General features: G+C 35.0%; 3 protein-coding genes across 3 annotated transcripts; all 3 read right to left on the bottom strand.

The window, feature by feature from the left end:
* Positions 1-11: 11 nt before the first annotated feature.
* On the bottom strand, positions 12-4,248 carry LOC105128456 (phosphatidylinositol/phosphatidylcholine transfer protein SFH12-like). The gene is made up of 13 exons (XM_011030145.1): positions 4,004-4,248; positions 3,748-3,847; positions 3,359-3,625; positions 3,029-3,106; positions 2,830-2,931; positions 2,701-2,750; positions 2,393-2,492; positions 2,189-2,284; positions 1,953-2,018; positions 1,645-1,738; positions 548-927; positions 367-441; positions 12-264 (listed from the first exon to the last, which is right to left on the bottom strand). The coding sequence occupies exons 1-13, from the start codon at positions 4,246-4,248 to the stop codon at positions 253-255; spliced, it is 1,665 nt and encodes a 554-aa protein (XP_011028447.1). The 3' UTR covers positions 12-252.
* A 3,669-nt stretch (positions 4,249-7,917) lies between these two features.
* On the bottom strand, positions 7,918-8,575 carry LOC105137902 (uncharacterized). The gene is made up of 2 exons (XM_011043843.1): positions 8,098-8,575; positions 7,918-7,997 (listed from the first exon to the last, which is right to left on the bottom strand). The coding sequence occupies exons 1-2, from the start codon at positions 8,453-8,455 to the stop codon at positions 7,918-7,920; spliced, it is 438 nt and encodes a 145-aa protein (XP_011042145.1). The 5' UTR covers positions 8,456-8,575.
* A 277-nt stretch (positions 8,576-8,852) lies between these two features.
* On the bottom strand, positions 8,853-11,408 carry ZAR1 (HOPZ-ACTIVATED RESISTANCE 1). The gene has a single exon (XM_011030131.1). The coding sequence runs from the start codon at positions 10,947-10,949 to the stop codon at positions 9,000-9,002; it is 1,950 nt and encodes a 649-aa protein (XP_011028433.1). The 5' UTR covers positions 10,950-11,408; the 3' UTR covers positions 8,853-8,999.
* Positions 11,409-12,245: the final 837 nt, after the last annotated feature.

Raw genomic sequence — 12,245 nt, 5'->3', positions numbered from 1 at the left:
AGTAGACTGCTAATAGATGTTCAGATGTTTTTCCATTATATTTTGTGTAGAGCAATAAGACACCAGGATTTATTGACGATACATGTGTGTTAGAATGGCAAATTGGATCTTCACAAAACCTCTGATGGCTTTTTTATACATGTATTTATACATGAATTTGAACCAGAGAGCACGCAATTAAGTATCCTTCAAAACAGAAAATCACATCAATACTGGTTATTTAAGCACCTTTCAGTATCCTGCCTTTCTTCTTCACCAGAACAACTGCATCACAGGCAAATAATATTGAAAATAATATAGCCATTAAAATTCCAACGCTAAAAAGGAAGAACTTTTTAGCAATATTGTGATGTATCAGTAATGTACCATCTTCTTCTTCTTCTTCTTCTTGTCAAGATAAGCGACGAGCTCTGCTTGTTGAGCAAGTGATTCCTCGAGAGCCTGATTAAACAGAGTAATAGATACAAATGAGAATTCTAATTTACAGTTCAGTTTTTACTAGTTTTGTTTTCATCACCATGCAATATTCATTTCCATGTGAAACTACCTTCTTAGTTGCCATAAGCTCCTGCTCCAGGCCATCAACACGGCTTAAAGCAGCATTTAGCATTTCCTCCTTTTCAGGTGGCATGGAAACGGGCTTAGCACTCAGAACACTAACTTTATCTTCCAATTCAGCCATGCGTTTCAAGACAGTCATGTAATCTTCACTAGAGAGGGCAGGTGACTGGTGTTCCAGGCTCTTAACCGCTGTGTCATCACAATAGACAGGACTTGAGTAGATGGTGGCATCAGTCATCTTTCTGGGAACATTGCGTGTCACTCTAATCATGGTGACAATGCCCGTAACCAAAGCCATGACACCAGTGAAGAGTGGTGAGTTGATTGCCTGGGGAGCCTTGCAAGCATCATACTGAGTATAGCAATCTGCTTTTGCGAATCATAGAAACTTGGAAAATGTCATTTGGATTTGTAAGGGAAAGACAGACAGAGCTTATAAGGCAAATTGTTCGACATTTAGCATGCAGCTCGTTGCCTTGATTCTCAGTTTACACGAGCCAAATTTCTCATATCGTACGTCGCCACTCCAATGACAAAAATTCGGAAAAACCTCCATACCATGATTTCTTACGAAGGGCATAAAATCTTTGTTTTTGGTTGAAGAATGCCCTTTCATTTCCTTCATCATTTTAAAAAATAATGGTCACCTCGACATCATCCTTTATTTCCGCTCAAAATAACCTGAGTTTACTTTTGTAGCGAAGTAAAATATTTCTTATAATTATTGGCATGTCATTTTCAGTGAGCACATACAGTACACACACTGCAGAGGATCCATGGCTTGATTAGTAATCAAACTTGATTGAGAGACATGATGGTCAGCAAACCACGGAATTACTCTTTAATTTCTAGAAAATTCGAGAAACAGATAAAAATCTAAATGCAGTCTGTAACAGTTCCAGATTTCTCTATTTTTCCAGTGGGCTTGCGGATTAATTCGACAGTAAGTTCTCAGAAAGAAATAGGAAAACTACAAGTCATGAGAATCGTTCTTCTAATTTCGTACTCTCCTTAGGCTCAATTAGAATTCAGTCAGAAATCACCAGATTATACTTACGTAATTATATTAGTAAGTGAATATACCTTTTGAAAGATCAAACATGCCATTGTCCACCTTTTTCCAACTCATATCCATAGATTTATCAACTAAAAGGTCATAGTCCTCAAACTTGTAAGCCTGCAAGTTGAATTTTCCGATAAAAGAAAACGTGGAAAGGAAAAGGCATTAGACCTGTCACTCACTTGGCAAAGAGAAATAAAGAACAACCGGTAGATCAGAAAACAAAAATCTGTCTACTAAACAATAATGTGTTTTGTGGAGCCTATATAGGGTAGCATAAATTCAGGTCCCTTTTAGGCTAAAAGATTTACAGGAATTTTGTTAGACTGACCCTTTCAGGAACAGGAGAGGATTGTGGATGCTCTGGAGCTGACTCCACCTTAGAAGAGTCAAGTCTCTGTCAATCAAATAGGAAGTAAGAGTAGGGTTTTGATATGAACTCTGAAAACTCAAGCCATTAAGAAAGGAAACAGCTCAGAGAAAAGAAATAATGTGGCTCCCTATACATGCCAAAAGAGGCATAACCAAAAGGGTAATGGAATGGGAAATGTATAATCAATATTAGACCTTTGAGCAGCGTAGGTCATCCTCACAGATTGTTTTTTCATCAGGATATTGAGTTCCGCATTTCTTTGCACATTTGTGATCGCCATTTTGAACCATCTGCAAGTCAATGAGTCAATAAAGAATACTAACTCAACAATAAACTAAATGAGATGATCGTTTCAACTGTAGTAAAGAGAAGAAGTCACAAAAAGAATTGAATATCACCTTCAGAATCTCTGGGTCATTCCAAGGCCCTTTATCAGAACGCACACAGCCTCCTTTGTCAGCACATGTGCAAGTACCTCCAAGAAACTCTGGCAACTCACTAATACAAAAGCCATTCATTGGGATCGAAAGGGAAAAAAGGAAAAAAAAGGCTACGAGAAAAGCGCCACATTGTGTGGGAACAAAAAATAAACACGGGAATATTTCATAACACCGCTTAGAACTTGAACAAAAGAGTAAATACAATTGTGAAGACTAGAAACCGAGATGAGAAAGATGGTTGCATAAGCAACCGATTATAAACTTACCTGGCATCAATTATCTCAAGCAACTTGCTCTGATACTTATTCCCAAGAACCTGGTGAATTATATCTTTCATTAATCAAATAATTTCCCACATCAAACTGCAATTCAGAATAGAAATGCTGTACACTCACATGGATCTTTGCTGTTGTCTTAGGGTCAAGGAAAGATTTAACGGTATTCCACAACATCCTGAATCCAGAACCGGCATTGATGATGAACATGCGGTTCAAGGTCTGTCGGGAAGCCACGAATTTACACCACATCACAGTTATTATGTCATTTGTACATAAAAGTTATTGCTTGTTTTAAGACAAACACACCGGTTAGTACCTCGGGATAATTGTCGCCATCAATCTTCTGAAGGCGAGTAATGAGATCCCTAGCAGCTTTGGTGAAACTTTTGAGGCCCTGTGGTTATTAGTTCTGGGAGTGAATAAATATTTCCTAGGTAATCATACAATGGTCTATAAATACGGGAAGGGAAAGGAACACGTATTTGAAGATCACCCTAACACTTGTCTAGAACCCAACTACCCCTTCCACAAAATGTTCTGAACTTCATACGAAAGATACATGAAAAATAAAATCTTAATCATATTACTACAAAGATGATAGAAATTATTTGGTATACCCATATCAGTCATTATTGTTCAAACATACCACTCCTTGCACATCCAAGATGGTTGTACTTTGATCAATGTGCCTCTTTGCTGCTAGTGAACAAGCTGGAAACTTGGCATCAAAAGTTCTCTCAAACTCTCGTACATGGTATTTGACATAGCGGTCCATGTTTGTGACTTGCATTAGCTTGGCAGGATCTGCTTTGCCTAATGACTCAATGTACACAGGTCTTCCTTCTTTATCTACTCCATGATGCCCTTGGGGATAATATTCCAAGACTTCATTGAGTTCCTGGAATTCAAACTCCTGAAAAATAGGAAAATACAGAGAAAAACGCAATGAGACTCGGTCAACGCTCTGTGTGGTGGATAATAAGCTAAATGAAGATAATAAATGATCCTTTAAAGAACCATTTCTATGATCAATACCTCCAGGACTGTGTCAGCACCAAATTCCTTCCTCCACTGAAGCATATCAGACCACATTTGCTTTGTTTTCTCGATATCAAACTTCCTGGCCTTCAAGAATCTACATTATTGGAGGACAAGTCTAAAGATTAATCAAGCATACTTGCATATTATCTACTGATCCTAATAAAAAAATTATGTATTTAATGGTTGAGGATAAAATCTGAAATTAAAGATTCAATCAGATCATTGAACATGGAGCCAGAAAAGCAATAACCTGAGCATCATATGATAATCATCATGCTTTGATGGAAGCAATTCCTCCAATATCAGCACTTGACGGAAAGCATCAACAGCCTTTAGTTCCTCAGAATCGTGCACATCCTCAATTTCAACAGACATGACTTTGCTACTTCGGCGACTCTTTCTTGTCAAAGAATGCCTGAATTTGTTGGAGGCACTGATTGCTTTCTTTTTTATTGACTCAATTCTATTCTTCCTCTCATCCCCAGTATGTTCCATATCTGGCACTGCAAATACATAGCAACCACAACTAACAAGATGCATCAGAATATCAAAGCGTGAAATTGTCCTACTCTCGTAGCAAGCAAAATATCCAGTTTAGCTGTATAGCACAAAAAATGATATTTAAAGTCACAACATAAAGAAATTTGTTAAATCAGTCAATACATGACAACAATGTACAAGAAACAGCACTCGTTAAATTAAGAAAAAAAAATGAAATCCTGATCCATAGATCGATGACAGCCATTTCTTCTTCACCAGAGTAGCATTAATATTGCCAATATTCACACAAGAATTGATACACACACATGTATATGTACATGTATGTATGCAAGCATGAATATTTATGTATGAATGAGTAATGCTAATTTCACAGGGAGTTCTTCTCGGAATCACTTTCTGAAAAATCCCATGCATTGAATGAGTGGATATCATAAGTGTAAGGCTGAAATTTGTTGGAAAGTAAATAGTAGACAAAAACACATTGAAATGTAAGATTGAATGAGGCAGCTAACCTGGGTTGGGAGTCAAAGGTGCACAAACTGCAGCTGCCATTGGTGTGAGGAATGTGCTTTTACATAAAAAAAATGATGCCGCAACCAAACGAAAGCCTTAGCCTAATTAATGCCTGCATTTCACCAACATAACCAACTTATAACATAAAACAAGAAAGAACAAAAAACAAGATCACAAACACAAAACAAACAATATCCTTCCTTTCAACAAAATGAAAAATGAAGATTGGAAGAGAGGGGTACCTCCGCAAAGGGTGAGTGAAATTGCGAGAAAGGGCTACAAATAGAAAGAAAGAAAATAATAATTCGGGGAGATTTTGGCGGGGAGAGAGACAGCGAGGAGCACACGACGCGGGAAGAGTAGACAAATACTATATTGGCATTTGTTGTTTAATGTTAATTTTTAATGACAAATGCTGATCTTCTTCTTGTTATTTCTGTTAATATGTTTTTCTTGACCATTTCTTATAAGCCATAGATAGCCAGTGGGTCTGTTTTTTTGTTTTTCGGTAGCTGTTCTTTGCCAAGACAGGAAGAGATTTTTAGGAGGAGAGAGTGGAATTCCACCACTTCGTTTCCATAACAGAAAATTGAATATTACGCCCCATCAGCACTCTTAACTGTCACATTTCCTTACAAAAATCCAAAAAATATCAGTACTTCCTCTCGACAGACAGCTTCAGGAAGTGACACCTGTTTCTTGCTACGTTGCAATAAGCAAACTACACTCAAGCTGGCTTTTTTATTACAACTGGGGTAACTTCAGGGCATCATGTCCCCTTCAAAATCCATTGCTATCTTTGATGGCATTACCAGAGAAGTCAAAATAGAGTTAAAGAAGCACTCAAGCAAAAGTCTTCCAGGCAGAAAGATTTTGTGAAACCATCTGTTGACAAAATCAACAATATTTTATTAATAATATTAGGCATTAATTTGTCAATAATATTCGGTATCAATTTGGTGCCACCTACCTTGTCCTTATCTTTTATATAGATATTTGCCTATAAATAGTCAATGCATCCAAGCATTGTACACACCACAAGAGAAAAAAAAAAGAGGATGAAAGAAGAATAATCCCATAAAATTATGAGGTATTTGTGAGATAGTAAGTGAGGTGTTTTCTTCTAATAATAGAAATATTTTTGTTGTTCTTCTATTATAAGAAAAAAGTTGTATTCCCACATTACTTAGTAAAATCTTTCTATACTTACCTATAGACGTAGCCCAATTGGATGAACCACGTAAATTCTTGTGTGTTTCATTTCTCATTTTAAATTGTCACTTACCTTTTGTCTTGTCGGATTTGCATGCTAGCATCCTAACAGTGGTATCAGAACTTTCTGATTAGTGTTGTTAATACACAAAGGTTATTCATGTATACGGTTACTATTCACTTATACGACATTAATCATCCATACGGTACTGTTCACTTACGTTAATGTTGGCATAAGTCATACATTGATTCATAAAAATATGTAGAAATGATCCATTCATGATTTTTTTAATCTTTTTTATTAAAAAATTCATTCACAATTATAATAATTTTTATTTAAAAACAATGCTTTTAATAAAAAATGATTTCATAACAAAAAATGTGAATAAAAATTGAGTTTTTTTATTAAAGTAAATATACCTTTTCCTTATTAATTCAAGTTATTATGATATTTATGGATATTTATCTTAATTGTCATTATTTTTTACTCAAGGAATCATGTTGTTCTTGAAAACAAAAACATTATTATCAAAGCAAAAGCAAATGATAATAATAAAGAAAAAATTATTCATGTTGCATGGTAAAATGATGTTTTTGTTCTCCATTATATTAACCCAAAATGTGTTGTTTGGGAGCGAAATGGTCATTTCACAATTTTCAACTGGTTTTACCAAAATTGAAGGGGGATATAACAATATTTTCATATTTATTTTCACAATAAAATAATTTATTTATCCTTTAAATAAAAAAAATTGACATACATGAGCATTTTAATCTTTTTTTTTCTTTTTCAAAATAGTTAAATTACTTAAATACACTTAAAGAAAATTCTTTTAAAGTTGATGTCCAGATGCTTTTCAGTCTTTTACTTTTATTTAGCATAATAAAATGACTCCATTGCTTTGAAAAGTTTTTTATAAAAAAAATTAAAAATCATGTACTAGGCCAAATTCTTATTTTCCTTATGGTTTTTCAATTACATTCAATTTGAATGACTAAAAATTTAATTTATTAACAAATATAAAATAATAATAATAAAAAAAACCTTGTACTAGTGAGTGGATGTTCAATAAGCCCTTTGAATAGAGATTGTAACTTAGTACTACGCCAAAAAATCTAATTGTCATGTTATCCAAAGCATCCGGTGGTGGCACAACTGATAGGGTTGGCATGTGTTGTCAGATTTATGTCAGTTTAGTGAAGTTGATTTTTTTTCCATCTCTTTTCTCTCTTTTAATCTCAGAACTTGTCCTAATCTAGTTAAAATTCAATTATGTCGCCTAGTTTCGCCTAGTTTGTATTTATTTTTATTTTTATTTTTATTTAAATTAATTTTAATGTTTTATGAAGTTTATTTATTTTTTAATTTCATCCTTGAACATTTATGTTATTTATTTTTTTTAATTCAATTTGATCCTAGTTCTTTTAATTTTTTTTTATCATTTTCTTGATTTATATTTTTTTTATTTTGTCTCTTAATATTTTATTTCATTTATATTTTATTTAATTTTGATCCTCATCCTTTTTATTGTTGTTCTTTTATCTCTTTTTTTTAATTTGATTTATTTTTCAATTTAGTTCCTATTTATTTTTTTTTCATTTAATTTTTATACTAGAATTGTTTCTAAATATTTTGATTATTATTTGTTTTGTTTTTAAATTTTTTATAATTGAGAGTTTTGCTTTGTGAATATTTTGTGTTTATTTTCTACAAAGTAATCTCAATTTCTTGACTCAAGTCTGAATATTAACTTAATTTAAATTCAGTTTTTTTAAGGTTTTTTTAATTATTTTTTCATTGATATCTTTTGACATTGAATTATTAAGATTTGAATGTCATAACTTGTTTTAATTTTTTTTTATAGAGGTTATTATTATAATCTCGTAAAAGATTTGTAGAAGAATACCAAGTCACAGGCAGCTGAGATTGCAATAATATTACAGCAACTCGGAGAGACGCACAGCAGAGGAGAAATGGGAGAAAGTACATGATTGTACTGGGAGCCTGAAGCACAATCCTGCAATCCCCAAAACCCAAGAAGACAATGGCAACCGTAGCAAGGAGCTGCTGCAAGATTGAAAATCTCTCCATTATGAATGGCAAGATTGAAATTCTACCACAAGAAGAAATTCTCAGCAGCTCGAGAGTGCGAAAGATCTCCTCAGCCCAATCAATGAAGTGGATGTGACACAAGAAACAACGACAGTCCACAACAGCAAAAGTAGATACAGTCTGGGAGACGATTGCAGGAGTCAAATAACTGAAAATCTGAAAGTGCAGTGCAAACGTCACAGCAGTGCTCTCATTGATAGCAAATCCTTCACAGGCAAGTAACAAAAGCAAAATAGGAAGATTCAAAAACCGAAACCAAAGGGCAGAACTCAGTGGGTGACTGTTCAGTTGGGTTTTAATGGGCATAAAGTTGTATACAACCCAAAAATAATCAGATTTTCGACAGAAACCACAAGTAAACATCCCTCTTCAGAGTTCCAAGTATCAGAAGTACCCAGAGCGATCACTCTAGCAGGTTAGAATTATTATTTTTTTTACGTATTTTTTTTTTTTGGAATTAATTGATAGCATAGGATTTTTCATTCGGCAGCAGCTTCAAACCAACAGGAAATCAAACGCGATCTTTTAAACAAGTTTCTGGGTAGAACTAAAGGAGCTATCCCTAGCATACAATTCGCACTGTTAACATCTGTTTGAATTCCCTATTCAAATGTAAGAACAGTCTGAGAGTATTCATGAGTTTTAAAAGAGAGGACAGAAAGAAATGGTAATTTTTAAGGCAGATACATCAAATACAACCAGGAAATCAATGTGCTGACAGACCTGGACAGCAAGAAAGGTTCTATCCGCGAAGAAACAGATGGAAACACACAATGGCTAGTGTGGCTATATTTTACTGGATAAAGAATTACCAGGAAAAATCAAGAATAATCAATCTCACATGGATAAAACATAAAACGATAGTGTGATACATGGTACTGTTACAACTTGCATTGATTTTACAATATTACCTCCGGTGTTCACCCTTTGTCCAAACCCCCCCTCTAAATCCAACATCTTCAATGGGGAAAGACACCAAATTTGGACACCAACTTGCATTTACAATCTTCAGAGATGGCATCACTTGTTGCACCATTTCCCACTCCATTTCTAAATCTGAGAGAGATTCCAACACCAATCCCTCAATTTTCCATGCACTATTATTCTCTCCAAAAAAGGCTTCATGCATCCTAGCCAGATTTCCAGACGATATCCAGAGATATCTTAACATATGAAGTGAAATGGGATTGAGCCAGGCAGGACTTGGCTTCCCCGGATAAAATTGGAGACAGAGCTCATGGAGCTCCGGTGGAGGGTAGAGTTTATCCAGTTTATCTACAAGACCACTACCATGGCTATGAAAGCAACTTACTGTTAGGAATTGAATTTGTTGAAGGTTTACCAAAGCACTGACCTCACTATCTCCAATCTCATCATCCCAAACTAGGTGCAGACCAAGTTTCCTAAGTCGACTCAAATTTCTCAACTCTGCAATCCGACATCCTTCTAACTGGCTTGCTCTGGCAGGTCTAAATCCCAAAAGAACTTCAAGATTTGAAAGCCTTCCTAAGCCTTTAGGTAAGTATTCAAGTGAGCCACAGTGACTAACATCTAAGACCCTGAGTTTCTTGAATTTTGTGAGATAAGGAGGCAATACTTTCAGATTTTGACTAAAACTCAAGTTCAAAATCTCAAGGTTTTTAAGGTTCTCAAGTGAAGGTGGGAGTTGAGTCAAAGGATGGGTGTTGCTTAAGCTAAGGTATGCCAAATGCTGAAGGAAACCAATATCAGATAATAGACTTGTGAGAGACATTTCGAAAATTGATTTGTGAAGATCTAAGACTCGCAAGTATTTGCACTCACTGAACTTGTTTGCAATGCTTGATGATATCTTGTTCACTTCACCAGTCTTGGTCGTGGACAATAATGCTCGGAACTTGTGATTGGCAACAAGTTGCTTTGGATCCATTTTGGTGTCAATTCCAAAATGGTGGCAGCCTCTACCATTATCTTTAAAGAATGCATTATTTTCAGCCATTTTGATAACCAATTCACGAACCATATCATGAATCTTGCAGGTGAGGATAGTTCCATTGTAAGTCTTTTCAACAACTTCTACCAAACATCGATTTGTTAACCCTGAGAAACAATCTTCCCCAGCTTCAGTCGATGGTCTTCCACTTCTTAGCGGTACAAATCCCTCTCCAATCCACCAATGTACCAATTGCTCTTTTGTCACAACACAATCCTCTGGATATAGAGAGAAACTCAAGAAGCAAGACTTCAGGTATGGGGGGAGCTCATCATAACTCAATTGAAGTGAGGGCATTACCGTGTCATCATTTTCTCCTAATTCATCTCGAAAGTTGTCTGCAATTCGTCTCCACTCATGATAATGTGATTTATAGAGCAACATTCCTCCAATTGCTTTGATTGCTAAGGGAAGACCATTACACTTTTGCACAATCTCCTTACCAATCTTTTCTAGCTCAGGTTTTGTGCACTCACCTCCACTTGCTGCAAATGCTATCTTACGAAATAGCAACCAGCTATTATTGTCGTTGAGGATATTGGGCTGATGCATCCTGGCTTCACTCACTTCCATCTTTCTTAAGACTTCCACGAACCTTGTAGTGATGATAACACTACTTCCATTACCCTTGGGCAACCCTTCGGAGATTCTGCTCCACCAATTGCCAGCTAAACTCCATACATCATCCATCACAATCAAGTACCTCTTACCTAAAAGGTACTGGTTTATTTTCCTCAACAATTCACCTCGATCATCTCCTACACTTGCATCTCCCAAGGTTCTCAGCATACTTCTCATGATTTGTTCTTCATCAAATGATTGAGAAACAGATATCCACATTCTTCTCTCAAACCTGTCCTCTATTTCTCTATCATTGAAGACCATTTGAGCAATTGTGGTCTTACCTAATCCAGAGCTAAACGAGTAGAGAAGGCAAAGAAGCACAAAAACAACAGCCCTAGAGCATCCTCTTATAAAGTGATTCTTAAGACAAGGGTACTGAAGTAATATATGATGTCACCGCCAATGTGAAAGGCCTTCTGGGTCAACTTAACAAGTATAAGCAAAGTTTTGTTCCATGCAATTGCCTCGAACTCTCTAGCTACTCCATCAACAATTCCCATGACCACAAATTCTAGCCACTTGGTGGTTCCTATTTCCACGCGGTTAAGCGAGAACACTTGAGTTTCCATTTCCTTCCAAATCAGTTTCAAGCTTTCAAGCATTGTTGCTACCGGAGAAATCCCTCTACTCCTAAAGGTGGAGAGCATTGCATCTTGTGACAAGTAAAATCAGAAAGAATTGGGCATCAGAAAGATAAGGCCTCCTCATTATATACAAATCATGCCATCATTTCATGTGCTTTTATTGAACGTTCCAATTAATTTTCATTTGAACTTATGTGCTTTTTGGTTAGTGGATCTATTAGTTATTTGATGCCTTCCCTTTTGACGTGCCAAAGGGGAGAAAAATGTGGTGATTGCATGCATAATATTTATTATTTTTAGGAAAATAACATGGTGTTTATGGTTCAATTAATGTGGATTGTGATATGCATGAATTTTAATCCTATATATATATAGACACACACACACATACATACATACATATATGTATGTATGTATGTGTATAATTAACATGTATAATGGTACGTAGGGGAGCTTCAGATAGATATTGCTTGTGATACGGCAACATAACTTTAATTATTATCTTTATATCTCTGTTTCTTTTGTGTGAGTAACTACGGTCTAACACTTCAGCTATTTTTTCTATAAACACCAATCTTTCACTTCATGTAAAATAACACCTGAGCCCATATTTTTACAGCATTATGCTTGCAAATTCTCCTTTCATTATTTCTCATAATCTTCTTGAAGCTTTAAACTTTAATTGCATTAAATCACTATTTAATAAAAGTAACTTTCCACATTAAACTTTAATTAGCGTGGCTGTTAATATAGTTCTAAATTCATTTTATAAATATTATCTTTTTATTTCTTAATTAATAAATTTGGCTAGTTTATTATTATAATGCGTTGGACTCTAATTTGCATTCTATAATGTGTTTGGTGTAATTTGTAAAAAAAAATAAAGAATAGAAAAGACATCTATCCCATATTAAAAAAAAAACATTATTTTCTAAGTATTTATAAATATAAGTTTTTATTATATAGTAAGTTA

The sequence above is a fragment of the Populus euphratica genome, unplaced genomic scaffold, assembly GCF_000495115.2.
Source record: "Populus euphratica unplaced genomic scaffold, PopEup_1.0 scaffold2.1, whole genome shotgun sequence".
Classification (NCBI taxonomy): domain Eukaryota; kingdom Viridiplantae; phylum Streptophyta; class Magnoliopsida; order Malpighiales; family Salicaceae; genus Populus; species Populus euphratica.
This window is presented reverse-complemented; position numbering and strand designations above follow the sequence as displayed.